At 39.6% G+C, this 24,288-nt stretch overlaps 1 protein-coding gene across 1 annotated transcript; it reads right to left on the minus strand.

Annotated features, from left to right (window-relative positions):
• Window positions 1-17,569: 17,569 nt before the first annotated feature.
• On the minus strand, window positions 17,570-23,835 carry ZNF24 (zinc finger protein 24). Its single transcript, XM_007945653.2, has 3 exons — window positions 23,416-23,835; window positions 22,547-22,694; window positions 17,570-18,111 (listed from the first exon to the last, which is right to left on the minus strand). Exons 1-3 carry the CDS (start codon window positions 23,833-23,835, stop codon window positions 17,570-17,572), a joined length of 1,110 nt encoding a protein of 369 aa, XP_007943844.1.
• Between the last annotated feature and the right edge of the window lie 453 nt (window positions 23,836-24,288).

Here is a 24,288-nt window from a genome sequence, read left to right on the forward strand (position 1 = left end):
ATAGCTGCTGCTTCTCATTTTGAGTCATGCCACATCAGAAAATGAAGGGCCCAAAAGCTTTACTCCATCCATGTCATTAAAGGCAAGTCTACTTTGAGGAGGTATCTCTTCCCTAGTCGTATTTTTAGTGCATGCTAACCTGAGGGGCTCACCTTTTGGCACTATATTAGACAATGTTCTGCTGTTCACAAGGTTTTCAGTGACCAGTTTTTTCAGAAGTACACCACCACGTCCTTCTTCCTAGTCTGTCTTTGTCTGGCGCTCCACTGAAGCCAGTCCACCATGAGTGACCAAACTGGTACCTGAAATTCCAGTGGCATAGCTTCCAGCATCACAGTAACACCCAAGCCACCATAGTGAGACAAACTGACAGATGAGTGGAGAGAAGACTTCCTAGACATACCCAAACAATTTGTGGGATTGGTTTACTGGTTAAAAGGCTTAGGACCCTAGCTTGGTGGGACAACTCAGTTAGTTGGTGTAACACAGTTCATAATGATATTGTTGTACATCCTAGTTTGGTAAGTAGATGCTGCAGTCTTAAAAGCGTGCAAACAGCTATCTAAGATAGAAGTATTGGTGTCTATTTGCCTGGAACAAAAGAGAATGAAGGGAACCAAAGACTCAAAGAAGAAACTAGTCCACAGGACTAATAGCCCACACAAACCGTGGGCTTTTGTATCCTGAGACCAGAAAAAGTACTGACCATACTGACCAGGTATAACTTCTTCCTGATAGAATGGGAGAAAAATGTAAAACAAAATTCCTAGAAAAGTCCAGAGTTACTGGACCAATAGAGACTAGCAGAACCCCTGAGACTATCTCCCTGAGACCCTTTGAATTTGCCACTGAAGCTTCTCTTGGAGGTCACTTTTCAGCCAAATGATAGATCAGCTTATAAAATAAGCTAACACATGAGTAATGTGTTCCCATAAATAATCAACTATATGAGACCAAATGGTCAACATTTACCCAAAAGCAAAGATACGAAGGCAAAAAGCAGAAGAGAAGCTAGATCAGTGGAAACAGATCAAACCAAAAGCTCAATGCCATTGAGTTGGTCCTGACTCATAGTGACCTCGTGTTTCTGAGGTGGTATCTCTACAGAAGTAGATTGTGCAGTCTTCTTTTGGAGGAGTGGCTAGTGGGTTTGAACCGCCAGCCTTCTGGTTAGCAGTCAAATGCCTTAGGCAATGACACCAAAGCTCCTAATGGAAACAGAACAGAGTGCAAATAATGAAAATGCTGACAAATTGTGAAAATTGTAACCAATGTCATGGACCAATTTATATAACAGTTGTTAAATGGGAATCTAATTTGCTGTGTAAACTTTCACCTAAAACAAATATTTCTAAAAGAATTTATTGGATGCTGGATATTGGGTATTATATATCTGTTGGGTATTGGATATTTTAATATACTATATGTGTGGGTGTATGTATGTATTTGCCCTTTATTCTGGGTTGTGTTTGAGTTACTTAGACACAGTTTAATCCTCTCAGGTCTTGCTTTTAATTTTTTCTGAGGCAGGATTTGAGCACTGTTTAGTCTTGGGTTCATTTTTCCTCACTGAGGAGGAAACTGAACAAGGGGATACTGTATGGTCTAAAATCAGAAAAGTGTGCATCATGGTTGTATCCTTTCATGATATCTATTCAATCTGTATGCCAAACAAATAATCCAAGAAGCTGGACTATGAAGAATGCAGCATCAGGATTGGAGGAATACTCATTAACAACCTATGATATGCAGATGATACCAACTTACTTGCTAAAATTGAAGAGGACCTGAAGCACTTACTGAAGATCAAAGACTAAAGCATTCAGTATGGATTACACATCAACATAAAATATAAATATTTACAAGTGGACCAATGTGCATCATGGTGATAAATGGAGAAAAGGTTGACATCAAGTGTTTCATTTTACTTGAACCCACCACTCAACCTCAGCACTATTGACATTTGGCACTGGATAATTAAGAACCACTACTTAGCATAGTGGCTAAGGCACTTGACTGCTAACCAGAAGGCTGGCGGTTCAAACCCACCAGCCACTCCTCGGAAGGAAGGTTGGGCAACCCTACTTCCATAGTGATACTGCCTCGGAAACCCAAGGAGGGGTCGCTATGAGTCAGGGCTGACTCGACGGCACATAACAACAACAACAACAACTTTCGGAAGGAAGGTTGGGCAATCCTACTTCCGTAGTGATACTGCCTCGGAAACCCAAGGAGGGGTCGCTATGAGTCGGGGCCGACTCGACGGCACATAACAACAACAACAACAACAACTGTAACTGATGCCCTGAATTGATGTTTTCCTTTGACTGATGGAAACTGGTACTATTTCTGGCTCTTTGTGAGCTCTAGGGATTTTCCTTTCTAATTCTTTTGGATAGTTCTTTTCCCAGCCTCAGATAGTTTCTTTACACACGTGTACTCATCGGTTCAAACCAAACCAAACTCGGTGCCATTGAGTTGATTTTGACTCATAGTGTGACCCCCTTTGGGTTTCTGAGGCGGTGAATCATTACAGAAGTAGATTTGTCGAGTTTTCCTTCTGCAGAGTTGCTGGTGGGTTTGAACTGCCAATCTTTTGGTTAGCAGTCAGATGCCTTAGGCACTACACCACCAGAGCTCCTTCACTCATCAGTATTCAACAGAATACTTCATAGGGACCCTCTGGAGATCTCCGTTACTGTCTGTATACACTCTCCTCTTTGGTACTTTACCTGCAATACCTTGGCCTCCCAGCTTCTCAACTCAGGGACACTGTGCCTGAGTTTGCCCTCCTTGTGCTGTGACCTGTAAAATCTCCCCAGGTAGGAAACTGGGGTAATCATTTGTTTCCCATCTCTTGGGCGTCACTGTCCTTTGTTTAATATATTTTGTCCAATATTTATATATTCAGGCAGGAATGTAGATCTGGTCACTGTACTCCATCTTGGTGCAAATGTTAATTCTGTGTCTGTGGGGTGTGTGTGTGTGTGTGTGTGTGTGTGATTAAAACAGAATATTTCTATGTTGAAGAAAATCCAGGAGGAGGAAAAAGAATTAATGCAAGGGAGAGATAAATAAAGATTATTGGAGCATGTCTCTGAGTAGGTATGAGAAGATGGTTTGGATCCAGTGGAGAGGTTAGCCTTAGGTAGAGCATAGACAGTTGAATCAAAGTGGTGGGAGTGGTGTTAGGTGATGTCACGCTGGTTCTGACTCATAGCAACCCAATGCACAACAAAAGGAAACACTGCCTTGTCTGCACCATCCTCATAATCGTTGTGCTTGAGACTACTGTTACAGCCACTGTGTTAGTCCATCTCGCTGAAGATCTTTTTCAAGCATGATATCCTTCTCCAGGGACTGGTCCCTTCTGACAGTATGACCAAAGTACAGGAGACGAATCTGGCCATTCTAGCCACTAAGGAGCATTCCAGCTGTGTCACTTCCAAGACAGATTTGTTCATTCTTCTGTAGTGTTCCTTATTCATTGTCCAGCTTTCACATGCATATGAGGCTATTGAAAGGACCATAGCTTGGGTCAGGCACACCTTAGTCTTCACAGTGATAGCTTTGCTTCTTAACACTTAAAAGAAGTCTTTTGTAGCAGATTTTTCCAGTTCAGTACAATATATCATTTTATTTCTTTTAAATTTTATTGTGATTTGGGTGAAAGTTTACAGAGCAAATTCATCTTCCATATAGCAGTTCACATACACTTTGTCTCATGACATTGACTGCAATTTCCCACAGTGCAACAGCTCCCCTCACACTTCCTCCCCATAGCCCCCTCTTCCCTGTGTCCTTCCCTCCCATGCACTCCTGCCACCTGAGCTGTCTGGCTGTGCATGCATAGCCCTTCTATACTTCCACGATTGATCTCTCCAAGGAGTACATCTACCTAATGTAAATGTTCAGCTCATATGCCTGTCTTTTGTTTGGCTGGAAACCACAGGGGTGGGTTCAGTTCCAGACCTTTAGGCAACTAGAGGGCATAGTCTTACGGGTTCCACTAGGCTCTATCCAACCAGAAAACCTGGTCCTTTTTTTTTTTTTTTTTTTAATGATGATTTTGAGTTTTGTTCCACATTATTCTCCCTCTATCCAGGATCTCCTACATGGATCCCCCTCCGAGTAGTTGGCAGTGGTAGCAGGCACCATCTAGTCCTTCTAGTCTCATAGTCGTATAGGCTGAGGATCTCATGCTCTACCAGTCCCTTGGACTAATTGTTTCCATGCTTTTTGGTTTTCTTCATTCTTCTTTGCTCTGAATGAGGAGAGACCCATCATTGCATCTAGATGGCCACTTGCAAGCTTGTAAGGTCCCAGTTGCTATTCACCAAAGTACAATGTAGAAAAATGTTTTTGTGTAGTATATTATGCCAGTTGAGTTTGATGTCTGTGTGACCATGGTCCCAAGTCCATAGGTCCAACTACTTGTTCTTTCTAGGTAGCTGGTTGTGGAAAAGAAGAGACTACAACTTTGCCCCTTATCAGCTCTACTGTATACCTGGACATTCTTACAGAACATACAAATACACTTGTAGAAACTGTCTGCCAACCGATACATGGTCATGGGTATACTCACTGCATAGACATAGCTAATCATTCAGCCTGTCTACCTATTTATCCACCCATAGAGCAATGTTTGCCATCACTGACAATGCAGTGCTGTATGTGCAAAAGGGTTCATCTTTGTTGTCTGTAACTCCCATGCACCTCTCCCTGTCTTCCTCTTCCTCGGGGCTGTGTTAATCACTCACATTTGGTACATTGCCCTTTCCTTCACCCAAATCAATACTTATCTCTTCCTGTCTGGCAGTGTTCCCTTCTCTATCCTCCCATCCCTGGTAACCAACAAAGAAAATTTCCTTTGATACATAAACCTTTCCTTGACTTTACAATAACAGACGATTACAATATTTGTATTTCTGTGATTGACTTATTTCATTCAGCATAATGTCCTCCAAGTTCATCCAAGTTATGCAGTGTTTTGCAGATTCTATGTTATTCTTTAGGGTTGCATAGTATTCCATTGTGTGTATGTACTATAGTTTGGTTATCCTTTCTTCTGGTGATGGGCACCTAGATTGTTTCCATCTTTTTGCTATTGTAGTTAGTGTTGTGATGAACACAGGTGTGCATATATCTGTTCTTGTCCTGGCTCTCACTTCTTTAGGAAATATACTGAGTAATGGGATTGCTGGGTCAAATAGTATTTCTAATTCCACCTTTTTAAGGAATTGCCATACTGCTTTCCACAGTGGTTATATCATTTTACATCCCACAGCAGTGTATGAGAGTCCCAATCTCTCCACGTCATCGGCAGCATTCGCTATTTTCTGTCTGGTTGAACTTTTGCTACTAGTGCTGGGGCAAGACGGTATCTCGTTGTTTTGATGTGCATCTCTCTAGTAACTAATGATTGTAAACATTTCTCCATGTGTTTATTGGCCACCTTAATATCCTCTTTGATTAAGTGTCTATTCATGTCTTCTGCCCATTTTTTAATTGGATTATTTGTCTTTGTGTTGTTGAGGTGTTGGAGTTTTCTATAAACTTTAGAGGTAAGTCCCTTGTCAGATATATCATTACCAAATATTTTTTCCCAATCTGCAGGTTCTCTTTTGACTCTTTTGGAGACATCTTTGGAAGCACATAAAAATTTAATTTTGAGAAGGTCCCATTCATCTAGCTTATCTTCTGCTGTTTGTGCATTTTGGGTTATGCTTAATAGTCTATTTGTGGTAGTTATGTTTGTGTGTCAACTTGGCTGGGCGTGGTTGAGTGGCTGGGCAATTGTTGGTAGCTATTCCCCATGATGAGACTGGCAATCAACTCCATGGTGGGATCCACCACAAACAGCTGAATAGCTAGCTACCTTTGGGATGTGGTCTGCTTCCCGTATATAAGGAGAAGCCTTGGGAATGGTCTCTAGCTTATGGCACCTTGAACCCTGCATATAGCTGTGTCATTGTTCAGCAGCTTGCCATGATCTGCTAACCTTGGAACTTACAATGGACTTGAATTAATGGCCTGCCATGTGATTTGATAATATCAGGACTATATCTTGTTACTTGTCAACCTTGGGCTTGGCAGCCTCAGCAGCCAGCAGCTGTCTGAGTGAAGAAAAGCCCCTAGCTTCAGTGGGCCAGGAGCTGGAAGCAGAGCTGAAGCCCAAGGCTGAGGGGCTTTCACCCAGCCCCTAGAACTTGGCACTTTGAACTTGGACTTAAAGCCTCCAAATTGTAAGAATAAACTCGTTTGTTTAAGCCATCCCATTTGTGGTGTATTTCCTGTCAGAGTTGCACTAGGTAACCAAAACACTATTTATACCATAAATTAGGGCCCCTAAATTTGCCCCTGTTTTTCCCTTGAGAAAATTTATACTTTTAGGTTTCACATTTAAGTCTTTGATCCATCTGGAATTAGTGTTTGTGTATTGTGTGAGGTACAGATCTTGTTTTGTTTTTCTACAAATGGATATCCAGTTTCATCAGCACCATTTGTTAAATAGACAATCTCTTCCCCATTTAATGGATTTCAGCCCTTTGTCAAAGATCAGCTGATCATAGGTTGATGGATCTATATCTGGGTTCTCAGTTCTATTCCGTTGGTCTGTGTCTGTCATTGTACCAATACTAGGCATTTGTGACTACTGTGGCTATATAGTAGGTTTTGAGATCTGGGAATATGAGACTTGCTACTTAGTTGTTGTTCTTCTGTAGTACTTTGCTTATCCAAGGTCTCTTTCCATATAAAGTTAGTAATTGGTTTTTCCATATCCTTAAAAAATGTTGATGGGATCTGGATTGCGACTGCATTGAGTGTATAGATTGATTTGGGTAGTAGTGCCATTTTCACAATATTCAGTGTTCCTGTCCACAAGCTTGGTATGTTTTTCCATTTATATAGTAGATACATGGTTTCTTGAAATAGTGTTTTGTAGTTTTCTTTTGTACAGGTCTTTTATGGCCCTGGTAAGATTTATTCCCAAGTATTTTGTTTGGTAGCTGCAGTACGTCATTTTATTTCTTGACTGCTGCCTCCATGGATATTCATTGTGGATCCAAGTAAAATGAAACCCCTGACAACTTCAATATTTTCTTCATTTATCATATTTCTTATTGGTCCACTTGTGAGGATTTTTTTGCATTCTTTATGTTGAGCCATTATCCAAAGGGGGGAAAACAGAAATAAAAGATTAGCAAGGAACCATAGAGGTGCAATGGTTAAGTGCTCAGCTGCAAACTGAAAGGTCTGTGGTTCAAAGCCACTAGCCACTCCATGGGAGAAAATACCTAGTTCCCATAAATAATACAGCCTAAGAAAGTGTATGGAGCAGTTCTACTTTGTCATACAGGTTGCTATGAGTCACAATTGACTTGGCAACACACAAGATTAACAAACCATTTAGATTGTTTTGTTTTCTAAATGTACTTTTCTATACTAATGGTGTGCTAGGTGTACATCCACCACTTGTCAGTTTGTTGTACTGTGGCTTGTATGTTGCAGTGATGCTAGAAGCTATGCCAACAGTATTTCACATACTAGCAAGGTCACCCATGGTAAACAGGTTTCAATAGAGCTTCTAGACTTAAGACAGACTTAATAATCAGAACGTGGAATGTATAAAGTACAAATGTAGGAAAATTGGAAGTTGTCAAAAATGAAATGGAATGCATTAAAGATAATCCCAGGCATTAGTGAGTTGAAATGCACTGATATTGGCCATTTTGAATCAGAGAATCATATGGTCTACTATGCCAGAATAACAAAGAGTAACGGCATTGCACTTATAGAAAGAACATTTCAAGATCTATTCTGAAGTACAGTGCTATCAGTGCTAGGATAATAACCATACACATACAAAGAAGACCAGTTAATATGACTTTTATTCAAATTTATGCACCAACCACTAAAGCCAAAGATGAAGAAATTGAAGATTTTTATCAGCTTCTGCAGTCTGAAATTGCAATCAAGATGAGTTGATTATTACTGGTGATTGGAATGCAAAAGTTGGTAACAAAAAAGAAGCATCAGTAGTTAGAAAATGCCTAAGTGATAGAAATGATGATGGAGATGACATGATAGAATTTTGCAAGACCAACTACTTACTAATTACAGATGTCTTTTATCAACAACATAAATGGCCACTGTACACATGCACTTCACTAGATGGAATACACAGGAATCAAATCAGCTATAGCTGTGGAAAGAGGTGATGGAGAAGCCCAATTTCATCAGTTAGAACAAGGCCAGGAGCTGACTTTGGAAACAGACCATTAATTGCTCCTAGGCAAATTCAAGTTGAAACTGAAGAAAATTAAAACAAGTCCATGAGAGCCAAAATGTGACTGATTATGTTGTTGTTGTTGTTATGTGCCGTCAAGTCAGACCCGACTCATAGCGACCCCTCCTTGGGTTTCCGAGGCAGTATCACTATGGAAGTAGGTTGCCCCATCTTCCTTCCGAGGAGTAGCTGGTGGGTTTGAACGCCAGCCTTCTGGTTAGCAGCCAAGTGCCTTAGGCACTATGCTACCAGAGATGATTATATCTCACCTGAATTAAAATAGATTTGATGCATTGAACACCAGTGACTGAAGACCAGATGAGTTCTGGGATGACATCAAGAACCTCATACATGAGGAAAGAAAAAAGTCACTAAAAAGACAGGAAAGGAAGAAAAAACAAAAATGGATGTCAGAAGAGACTCTGAGACTAGCTTTTGAACAGAGAGTAGCTAAAGTGAATGGAAGAATGATGAAATAAATTAGCTGAAAAGAAGATCTCAAAGGATGGCTTGAGAAGACAAAGGTGTAATAGTGAAATGTGCAAGAATCTGGAAGTAGAAAACCATCAAGGAAGAACGTGCCCAGCATTTCTTAAGCCAAAAGAGATGAAGAAAATATTCAAACCTTGGTTTGCAATATCAAAAGATTCTATAGGCAAAATATTGAATGATGCGGGAAACACCAAAAGAAGATTGAAGGAATACACAGTTACTGTACCAAAAAGAATTGATTAACAGTCAACCATTTCAGGAGGTAGCATATGATCTATAAAAAATGATATTGAATGAAGCAGTCCAAGCTGCACTGAAGGAGCAGGCAAAAGCAAGTCTCCAGGAATTGATAGAATATCCACTGAGATGTTTCAACAAAAGGACAACAGCTCTAGAGGTGCTCACTTGTTTATGCCAATTTGGAAGACAGCTACCTGGCCAACTTACTGGAACAGATCCATATTTGTGTCCATTCCAAAGAAAGGTGATCCAACAGAATGTGGAAATTATTGAACCATATCATTAATATCAAATGCAAGTAAAATTTTGCAGAAGATAATTTAAAAACGGTTGCAAAACTACATTGATCGGGAACTGGCAAAAATTCAAGCTAGATTCAGAAGAGGGTGTGGGATAAAGAGTATCATTGCTGATGTCACATGGATCTTGGTTGAAAGCAGAGAATATCAGAAAGATGTTCACCTGTGTTACATTGTGCAAAGGCATTTGTATGGATCATAAGAAATTATAGGTAACATTTTGAAGAATGGGAATTCCAGAACACTTAATTATGCTCATGGGGAACCTGTACGTAGACCAAGAGGCAGTCATTTGAACAGAACAAGGGGAATACTGAATGGTTTAGTCAGGCAAGGTGTGTGTCAGGGTTGTATCATTTCACCATACTTATTCAATCTGTATGCTGAATAAATTGTCTGAGAAACCAGACTATCTGAAGAACATGGCATCAGGATTGGAGGAAGACTCTAACAACCTGAGATATGGTGATACAGCCTTGCTTGCTGCAAGTGAAGAAGACTCGAAGCACTTATTAATGAAGATCAAAGACTACAGACTTCAATATGGATTACACCTCAAGATAAAGAAAACAGAAGTCTCTACAATGAAACAATAAACAACATTATAATAAATGGAGAAGTCTGCAGTTGTTAGGGATTTCATTTTACTTCAACTCACAATCAATTCTTATGAAAGCAGCAGTCAAGAAATCAGAAGAAGTATTGCACAGGGCAAATCTGCTGTAAAAGACCTCTTTAAAGTGTTAACGAGCAAAAATGTCACTTTGAAGACTAAGGTGTGCCTGATCCAAGCCATGATCTTTTCCATAGCCTCATATGCATGTGAAAGCTGGACAATGAATAAGGAAGGTGGAAGAACAATTGATGCATTTGATTTGTGGCATTTGTGAAGAATACTGAAAATACCATGGCCTGCCAGGAGAATGAACATATCTGTCTTGGAAGAAGTACAGCCAGAATGTTCCTTAGAAGCAAGAAATGCCAGGCATGGTCTCACGTATTTTGGTCACTATCACAAAGGACCGGTCCTTGGAGAAGGATATCATGCTTGGTAAAGTAGAGGGTCAGCAAAAAAGGGGAAGGTTCTCAACAAGATCGATTGACACAGTGGCTGCAGCAGTGGGCTCAAGCATAGCAAAGACTGTGAGAATGGCTCAGGACCAGGCATTGTTTTGTTCTCTTGCACATAGGGTCACCGTGAGTGAGATCCATCTTGACGGTACCTAACAACAACAAGTGTACATGGGGAGAGGTATATAAGAACGTCCATATGGGTATAGTGATTTTTATATAGTAAACTTTGCCCATTGTTATATTACTTTCATAAAGAAAATATATATAGAAATAAAAATAAATCAATGGAATCTATTTTGTTCAACTTGCTTCTCAACACCTTGTCATGTCATTCCTTTGTTCCCAAACCTTTAAAGGTTTGTCATCTCTTTCAGAGTCAAAATCAGTTCTACCAATAAACTAACCAGGTATTCCATGATCTGGACAGCCCTTCCTTTCATCTGTTTTAACTCTCCTACATCATCTCCTACTTTCCCACATGGTAACTCTGCTCCAACGACACTGGCCTTGTTTTTTTGAACAAGCCATGGATTGCTCAAGTTCTCTGCACTTCTTGGTCCCCTGCCTGCAACATTCTTCCGCCTTAAGTCTCATGGCTTCTTTATACTTGTTCATGTCTTTGCTCCAATTTCACTTTCTCAGTGAAGCCTTCTCTGGCCAATCTATCTAAATGGCAGTGCCTTTCCTCCTTGGCATCTGGTATTCCTTCTTTCCAGATTGATTTTCCTCACATTTACCTTTACATGCATTTAAAAAAAAAAATTTTTTTTTTTTTCTCATTTGTTGCTCATTTTCAACTGCTGTTCATCCCTTCCCCATCCCACACAAACAATAAAATGCAAACCCCAGAACAGTGCCAGGCCCATTGAAGGTATTTAATGTGTTAAATGGGCGCTCTGGTGGTGTAGTGTCTAAGGCACTTGACTGCTAACCAGAAGGCTGGCAGTCCAAAGCCACCAGCCACTCCTCAGAAGGAAGACTGGGCAATCTATTTCTGTAGAGATACCCCTTGTAAACCCAAGGAGGGGTCGCTATGAGTCAGATTCAAATCGACAGCAGTGAGTTTGGTTTTTAATATGGTGAATGATGAATAAATAATAGCTTGCATGCTTGGCTCAGTGTTTAATCTCTTTGAAAAGTGCAGTTTATCAGAAGTGCCAGACGACAGTGAGCACTGCTCCATTTCCTGCCCTGGAATACCCCATAGGGTGAAGTTTCTCAAGTCTTGGGTCTAATCTGCTTCAAATCCAGTTGGCCTGAGAGTAAAATTAAGGACCCAGAGGACCCTGTTGGGAGCATGGAGGTCATGGGGAGGGGATCCCCAAGGGTCACAGAAGCTGTTTGAGGGAAATGCCCTAAGAAAGGTTGGTGGTTGCAGCAGACCCACAACGTAATCCGCAGGCTCAGAGTGCTATGTTCCTGAATCCAGAGAAGGAAGGATGTAAAGAAATACAAGAGGTGACTGTATGAAAAGCTTTTCTTCCACATACAGTCTCAAGTGCTGACCCCCATGGAACTCATAGAGAAAGCAGATTGGCAGGGCAGACATATAACGAAGCCCCTGATACATAGCAAACCATGGACACAACTAGATGACAGCATTGTGATGTTTTGAAGAATATGAATACAACGTTCGGGAAGCAAAAACTGGGGAGGGCAGTTAAGAGAGAGTTGGTGGAAGGCCTTGAAAGATGGGATCTTGGACAGGCACACTTTGATAAACCAGTAAAATCTGCTTAGTAGCAGCATGGACATAGTACAAAATATGTATAAAGAGGGAGGTGATTACCTTCTGGGAAAGTCAGTGAAACCTCCCAGGGGAGGTGGTATCTTTGCTCAGTCTTGAGGATTGAAAGGTTTCCCAAGCTGGCCAGGACAAATGGGAGAGGAAGGCAGAATTCTGAATGTTGTTGTTATGTGCTGTCAAGTCGGACCCGACTCAAAGTGACCCCTCCTTGGGTTTCCAAGGCAGTATCACTACGGAAGTAGATTGCCCCATCTTCCTTCCAAGGAGTGGCTGGTGGGTTTGAACCGCCAGCCTTCTGATTAGCAGTCAAGTGCCTTAGGCACTATGCTACCCGAGCTCCCCAGAATTCTGAATAGAACAACTAAATACAGGTTAAAAACCATAAAACCATGTGGTAGGTTCTGTTGTTGAAATGCAAAGTGTATGTGTGTGGTGGAGTGAGGGTGGAGTGAAGTAATAAATGGCAGAGGTTGAGAGGCCAAATCATGGAAGGCCATGCTAATTTTATTAACCTATATAGTGCATAAGGTTAGTTCTAAATCGGCAAATAAAAAGAATTAAAATTACAAAGGTTTTCTACAAATCCATAATACAAATAATCTATATTTTAATTAGGACAGAAACCAATGCAAATTATCTTAAACAAGGGACTTTATTGGCTCACAAAAATTTAAAGTCCAGAGGTAGGGCAGGCTTTAGGCACAGCTGGATCTAGGGCCTCAAGAAAAGTGACTTCAGGACTTAGTTGTCTTCCCATTCCTGCTAGCCTCCAAGTTTCTTCTCAAATGGACTCTCCACATGGTACAAATTCAGGCTTACATGGTCCTCAGTTCCTGGAATTTCAGTAAAGCCTTCTTCCAAATAATTCCAGAAGTTCTGTTGAGGGTTCTCATTCACCTGGCTAGAGTTACACGACCATTCTTTAATCACTGTGGCTAGGGAGCCATGGGCCTGAATGGCCAGGCCTGGTCATGTGTTCACCCTATGTGGGGTCTGGAGGAGGGTGACACCACCTAAACCACAGGGAATGGGCTCTCCACAATAAATAAGGGTTATCAGAAGATGGGGAAAGAGATAACAAAACAAAAACAAGTGGCCACACATAACCTAATAGAAAAGTAGGTAAAGGATATGAACAATTTATGGGTGACTATAAATGGCCACTAAACATATTAAAACACCCTCACTCTCACCACTAAGGGAAATGCAAATTATTACTTATTTTTTTTTTTTTTGCCCATCAGATAAAAGGTATCAAGTGTAGGTATAGCTATATGGGGAAATTAAATTTTCATACAGTTAGTATGATTTACAAGGCTATAGGTTGGTCTTAGAAAACACACCATTTGACCCAGAAATCTCCCATCTAGGACTCCATTCTAAAGAAGTACTCAAACACATGCACAAATATATCTGAATAATATGCTTAGCTCAGCATTGTAATGGCAAGAGAGAAAAAGAGAATAGTTAAAGGTATTTTCATAGTACTGAATCCTGTGCAGATGTTAAAGAAATTCAAAGATCTCAGGATCTTTGAGGGAAAACAAAACAAACCAAACCAAGATGCAGAATACATATAGCATGATCCTATATATGCGAAAACTGTTCATATGTGCATGTATATTCTTATGGAAATGTATGAAAAAGGGAATAGAAGAATGTATACTAAACTAGGAAGTGGAATGTGATTGGAAGTGCCGGACGTGCTCTTACACTTGTGTATCATTTAACTTTGTACAGTGAGAAGGTAGTCATTTATACTTTGATAATTAAAAAAAAAAAAAAATAGACAATAGCAATTCACAGAACCAGGAATGCAAATGACCAATAAACATATGAAAAGATGTTCCTCCTCATTAACTAACGAAGGAAAGATAAAACTAACAAAAATTTTTAAGGATGCAGGGTTAATGGGAGTGTAGGCAAACAGGCACTCCTACTATTAATGGAGTTATAAATTGGTACTGTTTTTGGTGGTATTTCTCCAAACAAATGTGCAGTTTCTGACCCAATAAATCCATTTCTAGCTATTTTTCCTACAGAAATTACTACACAAGTAGCAAAAAATATATGTACAGATGTTTACTACACTTTTATCTGTAATAAAAAATTAGAAAGAACCTAATTACCCATCAATAAGGGGTTGGTTAAATAAATTACATTATATTCATGCAAAGGAATAGTATTTAGCCATGAAAAACAATGTCTTTATCCAAGTGGGAGGGAAAAGGCAAGTCTTAGTGTAGTACATGTAAAATGGCAATAAAAGTAACTATACCTCATATGGTTGCTCTGAGGATTAGAGTTAATCCATTATAAAGCACTTAGAACAGTGCCTGAATACAGCAAGCACAAGTGTCATATATTAACACATTCTTGCTTAAATATATATATATATATATATATATGTATATATATGCCCAAAAAGTCCAGAAAACCAACAAACCAATTAACTATGATTTCTGAGTGAGATTGTGAGGGAGGTGTACTTCATTATACACTTGTGTAGTGTAGAAAATTAAAACAAGCTTTAATAGCTGTCACATTTGTTAATCATAAAAGATAAAATCATAACATTAACCAAGTTTAACAGCCATAACTCATGGCACAGTGAAAAAACATTTGCACTTGGAGTTCACAGAACTAGATTTAAGTTTTAGCTCTAACTGGCCACATGCAAGTCACACAATCTGAATCTTGCTTTCCTAATCTACAAATCTAAGTGAGAGAGATAGGTAGTGTCTAACCCAATGCCTGGCATGCACATTATTTCAATACAGGTAACCTTACCTTCAACTCACATAAATATGGTAGACATATTGCTAAATGATCAAGTGTCAACTGGGTTTGAATGAGTTTAATCTCCAAGAAAGCCAGAAAAATCAGCAGCCACCAGCAGATGGTTCAGTGGTTATTCAGCAGGTACCAGATATCCTAGTTAAGCACTGTATGGCAACTGCCTGATCATGACTTCTTAAGAGGCTGGGTACTGCCAATAACAGTATTATCTATGTGGATATAAATGAACATCTGGATGAACTCATCAACAGTCAATCCCCCTTTCTGTGTACCACGATCTAGCTTTTCAGCTCAGCCCTTTTTCCCCCACAGAGCCTGCCTTGCCCTAGCCTCAGAACCATTTCTAAACAATGTACAGGTACCAGAGTTGGCAAGACAAAAACTCTGATACTACTTCCAAGCTCTCACATTACTGAACGTCTTTGGCATTTATGACAGACCTATCACAGGGAAGCTCCTTTATATATAAAAGATCTAAAAAAGTATGACACTTCACCCACTAAGAGTTTGCTCCCCTCTTACCTACTCTGATACAAGAATCCTATCGTCCCAGAAGTAGTATTCCAAATATGCCACCTCAAAACCTACTTGGAAAGAAGTCAGTTACAAATAAATCAATCAACTCAAGATAGTTTTATCTCAGAGCGGAGGAGTTTATAGCTTTATTGGACATTGACTTGTTTCCTCAGCCCCAAAGAGAAAGATCCAAACAAAAGTCCCTACATTTTGTATAACTTAAAATACATTATATCATTACTACATATTTATACTTCAATAAATCTTAATCTATAAAGCACATTTTTTTGTAATTGTTATCAGAAAATCTATAAACAAGCTCCACTCTGCACACTTCTCCACCATATGGCCTTGCATTTATTACTATGCTTTTTAACAGGCTCATGCAAATCTGACCTTCTGTTTCTGAACTTGATCCAAAAACCAGATGTAACCAAAATCTCTGGAATTATGGAATACTGGTATTCATGTGGGCGACTTTCCACACAATGATGCCCACTCTAAAAAAAAGCCTTTCCTCATATTCACTATTTTAACTTCCAGAGTTTTCCACTAAATAGTAGAACCACAGCACTTGGGATTCTCAGCCAAATCCTACTACTACAATGTTATTACCTTAATACATTTTTAAAATGTGTTAAGACTGAAAAATTTTTAAAAGTTCAGTCAATTCTGAAAGTTAATAAACTAGTTGTTAATAAGCTAGTTGTTTATTTTTAAAACAGTCCACTCAACATACAGGTACCTCAGTGCTACTGGAGATTTAGTTTTCTAAAGACTCAAAAATGCCAAATCATGATACAGTATCTATCTCAGACTCAGCTCTGAAAAATGCTGAAGTGCTGGCTAGCTCTTCGAACTGATTCACCCCCTCCCTTACCAAATATAATATCCTGGTAAGAGAACAATGGCTCTGAAAATTTCAGACATGACCTCCCCCGGGATTGGTCAGGGGAAAAGGATAATTCATACGAAAGTTTTGAATCAAACCCTCAATGATTTACAGTGGAAGAAACCTACCTACTTATGGTAGGATTACAGTACCAAGCACAGTGCCTTGTAGGTAGAAAATAATAAACACACAACTGTTTTGGGCTTCTTTTAGCCTGGTGTTCAACCCTTTTGTACCAAAGAATAATCTCAAACAGACCTGATAACTGTTGCCCACTTGTCATGGCATTCTCTGTCCTTAACAAAGATGAAGGCAAAATGATAATCAATTACATCTTCAAGTCTCTTGTTTTCTAGAAGCCAAGACACACTAGTACCTTTTACATTTGGCCTTCAACACTGCCATTCACTACAAATTCTTTTCTAATGTTGTAATTTCTACCTTCTGTTTTAACTGTTGTTTTAGACTGTCTACTTTCTAAAGATGCATGGGGAACATTTTCATTAGTAGGGAGCCTCCAAATTACATACAGGATGAGCTGTTTCTTAGTTTTCCTGCAGGAAGACTACTACATTTAGGTAAATTCTTCATATATTTCAAATTTCATATCTAACTATTTGTGTATCTTCCCCAATCGTAAATGTCCTACTCACTGTTTGATGCTTTATCACCATCACCTCTTAGTGGAAATTTTAAGGCTCATATTACTTTGAGGCATTAATCATCCTCTATCTCTGATTTTCTGAAATGTGTATTCAAATTAGGTAAAGAGAGACAAAAGGATAAATTTTGAAAAGATCATTTCAGTTTTCCAACTTTATAACCCCTATGTTGCCTTTTAATGTAGAAGGGAATGTATCTTTCCAAAGAATTATTTCACTGATCAAAATAGAAATAATATATTTGTCTAAAAGGGAAACTAAAGAAAGGGACAAAGAATCAGGTAGTTCATTATTTGGAAAAATAATAGAAAGTATAAATATCACATGGAAGATTTAGGCATTAACACCTGAATTAAGTTTAAAATTTCAGTTTCTAGACAGGTATGACACCATTTCTCTCAAGATAAACTAATAATGGTGGATGAAAAATTTTTACATTTCCCAGTGGATTTTCTGACAGTCAATAGGGAAGCAAACTATTATGTATCATTTCATGGTTTTAATTTTATCTTCATTTCTGAAGAAAAAGACCTGAGTGCTGAATTTTTTTTCAATTTCTTAAACTTTCACAACATTCAGAAGTTTTTCTGCATTGTGTCTTCTCTGATGTCTAAAAAGATTTGAGCTTTGACTATAGGATTTCCCACACTGAACACATTCGTAAGGTTTCTCCCCAGTATGGATTCGCTGATGATTAATAAGCCCCGAATTCTGGCTAAAAGCTTTCCCGCATTCAAGACATTTGTAAGGTTTTTCTCCGGTATGGACTCTCTGGTGCTGCACAAGGATGGAGCTTCTGCTGAACGCTTTCCCACACTCAACACATCCGTAGGGCTTCTCCCCACTGTGAATTCTTTGATGAAGAATAAGGGCTGAGCCCTGACTGAAGTGTTTTCCACATTCATCACATATATGCTGTTTCTTTCGAGAGGGATTTCTCTTTCTTTCAAACCTGCCCTTGGGGAAACAGGCTTCTCCATATTTAAAAATTTGAGGAACACCTATATTGAGAGTGCCAGGAACAACATCGTGAGATTCTACTGCTGAAGAAATCTCCTGCTTTGGAGCCAGTGCTCCATTTTCAGTCCTAGCATCATCATCTGAAATAAACAGAAAAAGTAAGTATCATTCATTTCCTATTCTGGGAAACAGTAACTGCAGAAATTATTTTTTAAAAAAATCAATTAAGAGTTGGTGTACATCTGTAAATAGTATTCTGTAAAGAGATGTCAAAGTTGCCTACTCTCAGAATTATGATTTTTTATGCAACTAATAAGGTAAGAGGGTATAACATAATGAGGGATTAAAAGTTTGTGTTTGAATAAAAGAACACAGGTGAGTGGGCCATATATGGTAGTAAGAAAACAAAAGGCAGAAAGATGATAGATTCTAAATTGGTTATGGAGTCAAAGTGATGTGGCTAAGTTTGCATGAAACTCTGTAACAAGGAAAACAAAATAAAATTGGCCATTAGGAAATCAAGACAATGTTCTCTTCTTTTGACCAAAGGAGAATTTACAGCAAAATATAAAGGTATAAATAACACGAATAGTCACAAAGTGACTATTTCTAAAATGAGCAACACAAGGCAGGTCACAGCCAGGATCACAGTGAAAGGAGAGCAAAGGAGAGTCCTGAACAGATGGAGCTGAAGAGAACCTGAGGGCGCCTGTGCTACAACTGGGGTATGATATTTACAACTTGAACATGCTCCTTAAAAAATAAGTTTTCCACATGAAGAACTGTTCACGATCATTAACCATTAGAGAGATGCAAATCAAAACAACAAGATACCATCTTGCCCCAGCACTAGTAGCAAAGGTTAAACAAGTAAGAAAGTAACAAATTCTGCCAAGGATGTGGAGAAATTGGGACTCTCATATATTGCTGGTGGGACTGTAAAATCATAAAACCACTGTGGAAAGCAGTGTGGTGATTCCTTAGAAAGCTAGAATTAGAAACACCATTTTACCCAGCAATCCCATTACTATCCCATCCTAAAGAAGTGAGAGCAAGGACAAGAACAAATATATGCACACCCATGTTCATCGCAGCACTATTTACAACAGCTAAAAGATGGAAACAACCTAGGTGCCCATCACCAGAAAAATGGATAACCAAACTATGGTACGTACACACAAAGGAATACTATGCAACCCTAAAGAAGAAAGCAGAATCTGCAAAACACCACATAACATGGATGAACTTGGAGAACATTATGTGGAGTGAAATAACTCGATTACAGAAGGACAAATATTGTATTACTTCATTATTGTGAAAAGTCAAGGAAAGATTTATATATGGAAGGAAATTTTCTTTGTTGGTTACCAGGGGTAGGAAGGGGAGGGAGGGTACAATGCTAGATAGGTAGAGATAAGTACTGATTTGGGTGAAGGGAAGGGCAATGTACCAAATGTGTGTGATCAACATGGCACTGAGGAAGAGGAAGACAGAAAGGTATGTGGGAGTTATAGACAACAAAGATGAACCCTTTTGCACATACAGTACCGCACTGTCAGTGATGGCAAACACTGATCTATGGGTGGACAGGCTGACCGATTAGGTATGTCTATTCAGGGTGGTGAAGTGTGCCCATCACCATTTAATGGTTTGGCAGACAATGTTTCTACAAGTCTATGTTCTATAAGAGTTTCCAGGTATACAGTAGAGCTGACAAGGGACAAGTTGTTGTCGCTTCTTGGCCACAGCCAGCTACCCAGAAGGAGCGAGTAGTTGGACCTGTGGGCTTAGGACCATGGTCACAAGGGATGTCAAGCTCAATTGGCATAACATACTACACAAAAACACTGTTCCACATCCTACTTTGGCAAATAGTGACTGGGATCTTAAAGGCTTGCAAGCAGCCATCTAGATACAATGACGGGTCTCTCCTCATCCAGAGCAAAGAAGAATGAAGAAAACCAAAGACACATGGAAATAATTAGTCCAAGGGACTGATACACCATGCAATGCTCAGATGACTATGAGACCAAGAACTAGTTGGTGCCCAGCTACTACTGTCAACCACTAAGAGGGGGATCTATGTAGGAGATGCTGGATAGAGTGGGAACACAATGTAGAACAAAACTCAAAATCATTAAAAAAAAAAAAAAAAAAAAAAAAAAGGACCAGGTTTGCTGGTCAGAAAGAACCTGGTGGAACCCGAGACTATGGCCCCTAGCTGCCCTTCAGGTCTGGAATTGAATCCACTCCTTTGGCTTCCAGCCAAACAAAAGATAGGCATATGAACTGAACATTTATATTAGGTAGATAACACTTCTTGGAGAGATCAATCATGGGAGAATAGAAGGTTTATGGATGCACAGGGAGACAGCCTGGGGGACAGGAGTGCATGGGAGGGAAGGACACAGGGAAGAGGTGGCTATGGGGAGGAAGTGGGAGGAGAGCTATTGCACTGTGGGAGATTATAGTCAATGTCATGAGACAAAGTATATGTGAGCTGGTGTATAGAGGATGAATTTGCTCTGTAAACTTTCACTCAAATCACAATAAAATTAAAAAAAAAAAAAAATGTTTTCACGTAAAAGAAGTTTGCCTCATTGGGTATTTGTAATGATACTTGGAAAAGTTGTATATTTTAAAGCCTCAATTAGATTTGTCTAGAGAAAGAAGCCTGAATTATCAACATGAGGTACTATCATCTACCCTACACACAGAAGTAAGAGCAAGTCCAATCAACTGTACTAGACCAAAGAGCTGTATTTGCCCAAAACCAAAGATGAGCAAACAGAGAGGGGCAGGGAAACTGAACGAACGGAAATGGGGAACCCAGGGAGGAAACAGAAGAGTGTGACACATTGTGGGGATTGCAACCAATGTCACAGAACAATCTGTGTATATGATCTATTGACTAGAAAATGAATCTGCTTATGTAAACTTTTACCTAAAGCTCAATAAAATGTTGAAAAAGAAAGAAGAGCGAGCAAGTCCCATTAACAGACTGAAACTTCAAGTCTTAAATAGTAAAGACATGCAGTTCATGTAGGATAAGCAGCAGCACTCAAAAAGTGGTAAAAGTGAGCAAGTCTGTGACAAATGACTGACAAAGAGATGAAATCTTGTCAGGAAGGAAGGCTGACAGAGAGGACTGAACACGCGGTCAGTGAGGCCTGAAGACTTGAACAGAAAGTAAGTGTGGAGATAAAGTGGTGACAAATGACAGAAAGAAATGGAGGCTCAAGCTAGAAGAGATCAGACTGTTGAAATAAAGTTATCTAAAAATAACCTAAAAACTTATTTATTAAGGAACATTGATATTTTAAAAATTCCAAAATTCAGCCAAGGGAGAAATTTTCTATCCAAGAAAATGCCACCTCTAACAATTAAGAATAGTGGTTCTGAAACTTTATTATACAGAAGAATGTCCCATGAAACACATAAAATTACAAGATTTAGCCTCACTCCAGAAGTTGTGATTTACTTCCACTGTCCACTCAGGTGGAAAAAAAAACTAGCTCAGGTCTCATTCTGTGGCCTACATGGTTATCTCCAACTATCTCAAGAAATGATCCCCAAAATACTCTCAATATTTCATTTTAATTCATATGAATTTGAAAAACAAACACAGCAGTTTTAAGAGTACAGTATACTGGGTGTGTCTAAGTATACAAGCAAGTACACAGTGCTGATATATAATATACTGGCAAAGACTAGTCTAAGTGAATTATTATAAGCTTTTTAATTTTTCTGCACTTAGAGCATATAACAGCTAAGGAACTTCCTTCTATATAAATACTTGAAAAAAAGTGGAGAATTTTACCCAGATATCATTTGTACAAAAGAAGCTTCTTAGAAAAAATGATTTTAGGTAGGATGTTGAAGGAAAAACAGAACAAGCTAAACATTTAGAAAGACTTCAGTCGTATCTATCAGACAAAAAGAACAGGTGAAGCCAAGCTTGTACCAACAGGATTAGGCAGGAGACGGACAATAAAAGGATGTAAAACAGATGGCAAATGAACAATGTTGTCGTTAGGACAGCTGATTACCACTCACAGTGAACCCCAATACAGAGAACTGCACCCCAGGGTTTCCTGGCTTTCACCTTTCCAGAAGCAGGTCACTAGGTTCTTCTCCTGCAGGGCCGCTGGCTGGGTCCAACAGCCAACCTTTCAGTTACTAGTCAAGTGATTAACCACTGTGCCCTCAGGGCTGCAAATAGGCAATACTGCGCACACAAAACAGAAGACTTGTTCTATCTGCACGTGTTGGCTTAGGGTAAGGCAAATGCCAACCTAGAATGGGCAGGTCTTCAAGAATTTGAAAGGGAAACAGAGGCCGATGATATTAACATCTGGGAAAATAAAAAGGTATGATGAGGTCAGCAAATCAATTCTTAGGAGAAAAGAACTGAGATCCTAGTATGCCTATATCCAAGAAATCAGCAACAGTGATAGCCCCTATGGTGGGAAGAAGCAAAGAGTTCTGGACAAAACTGATGAAACATAAAGACTGCCCTGAGTGGCAAAGGCCCACGCGCTCACGTTCTAGACCACTTGGAGTTCCGGTTCTCACCACAGTGCCTTAAGGAATGGAGCTCCCAAGATGCCCATTTGAGCTGGTTCTCCACAGCATCAAGCTCAGAATTTGGTAATCCCTGAGCTTCTTCTTGAGATACTACCTCCTCTACTAGCACTTCCCGTTTTCGCCGACGAAGAGAAACCTGCAAACAATAGAATTTGATTCAGCTGGGAAGGAATTTTAATGAGAATAAGAATGCACAGAAATCATACAAAACATATACAAGGAAGTCCCCAACTTACAACAGAGTTCCTTTCCAAACTCTGTTATAAGACGGTTCGCATGTAAGTTAAACACCACTTTTTGTCATCTTTTAGTTTTCATTATTATTGCCTTTTTAAAATTAGTATCTTTATAAATCCTGTATTTGTCTTTAGAGGTTGGAAATACATATAAATTTACAGATAAAACATCAGCAAATTACATACTGCAACATTCTATGTTGCATGTATTACTAACAGTAAAACCAAAACCCACTGCCATCAAATCAATTCTGATTTATATAACAACCTTAAAGGACAAAACAGAACTGCCCTATAGGGTTTTCAAGGCTGTAAATCTTTACAGAAGCAGACCACCTCATCTTTCTCCTGCAGAGCAGCTGGTGGTTTGAACTGCCAACCTTATGGTCAGCAGCTGAAAGCCTTAACCACTGCACCCCAAGCTCCTTGTGCAGTTCCTCTAACTCAAACATGTCATAAGTCAGGGCTACCTATGCTACAGAGGTCTAGATGGCAGAGAAACTCAGATCACGGGGAGTAGTGAGGAAGAAGGCATAAGCCTAATTCTAACGTAGTGAGTGAAATGTATAATTGAGCAGCTTTGCCTGCTGGTATGCCAGTACGTGCCACAAGGAGGCTCACCGGTTGTCCAGGGTCATCAAGCTCACTCTCCAAATCCTCCAGCACTGTCACTGCTTCCTCTCCATTCTCTGGATGATGCTCTCGAACCCAGGTCTGTAACTCTTTGGGTAGGATGGCTACAAACTGTTCCAGCACTACCAGCTCCAAGATTTGTTCTTTTGTGTGTGTCTCTGGTCTGAGCCACAGACGACAAAGTTCTCGGAGCTGGCTCACAGCTTCACGGGGCCCAGGTGAATCCTGGTATCCAAACTGCCTGAATCGTTGTCGGAAAACTTCTGGGTCAGGAAGATGGTTCCATGGGATACTTGATCCCTCTTCACCATCAGGATCCTCCTCCAGCTTCACTCGGAGAATTTTTTCTTCTTCATCTGGAGTTGGGATGATAAGTATTGAATCTTCTTCCACTGGCTGTGCAGACATCCTGAATTACAATACTTCAAGAAAGGAAAATCAAGTCAGGACACAGGACTCAGGGAAAATCCCCGTTTTCTTCACAGGCACTCCTGAAGTACAAGAAAAAATAAATTACACGAATGACTAAATTACCTGTTAAGAATTTAGGCAGATGCTAGTTGAGAAATATTTAGTGTATTTCAGTAAAAGATATTTGTTCTCACACTGGATTAAAAATTACATTCAATAACCTGCACCAAAAGCAAACTCATTGCCATGGAGTCAGGTCCAACTCACAGCAACCCCTCCTTCAGTTTTCAAGGTGGTATTTCTACGGAAGTAAATTGCCCAAACTTTCTTCTGAAGAGTGACTGGTGGGTTTGAACCGCCAGACTTCTGGTTAGCAATCAAATGCCTTAGGCATTACACCACCAGAGCTCCCAGCAAGCTACAGACTGCAGCCTAGTAAGGCCTGCCAGC

The sequence above is a fragment of the Orycteropus afer genome, unplaced genomic scaffold (genome assembly GCF_000298275.1).
Source record: "Orycteropus afer afer isolate SDZICR_OR568_19922 unplaced genomic scaffold, OryAfe1.0 scaffold00141, whole genome shotgun sequence".
Taxonomy (NCBI): domain Eukaryota; kingdom Metazoa; phylum Chordata; class Mammalia; order Tubulidentata; family Orycteropodidae; genus Orycteropus; species Orycteropus afer.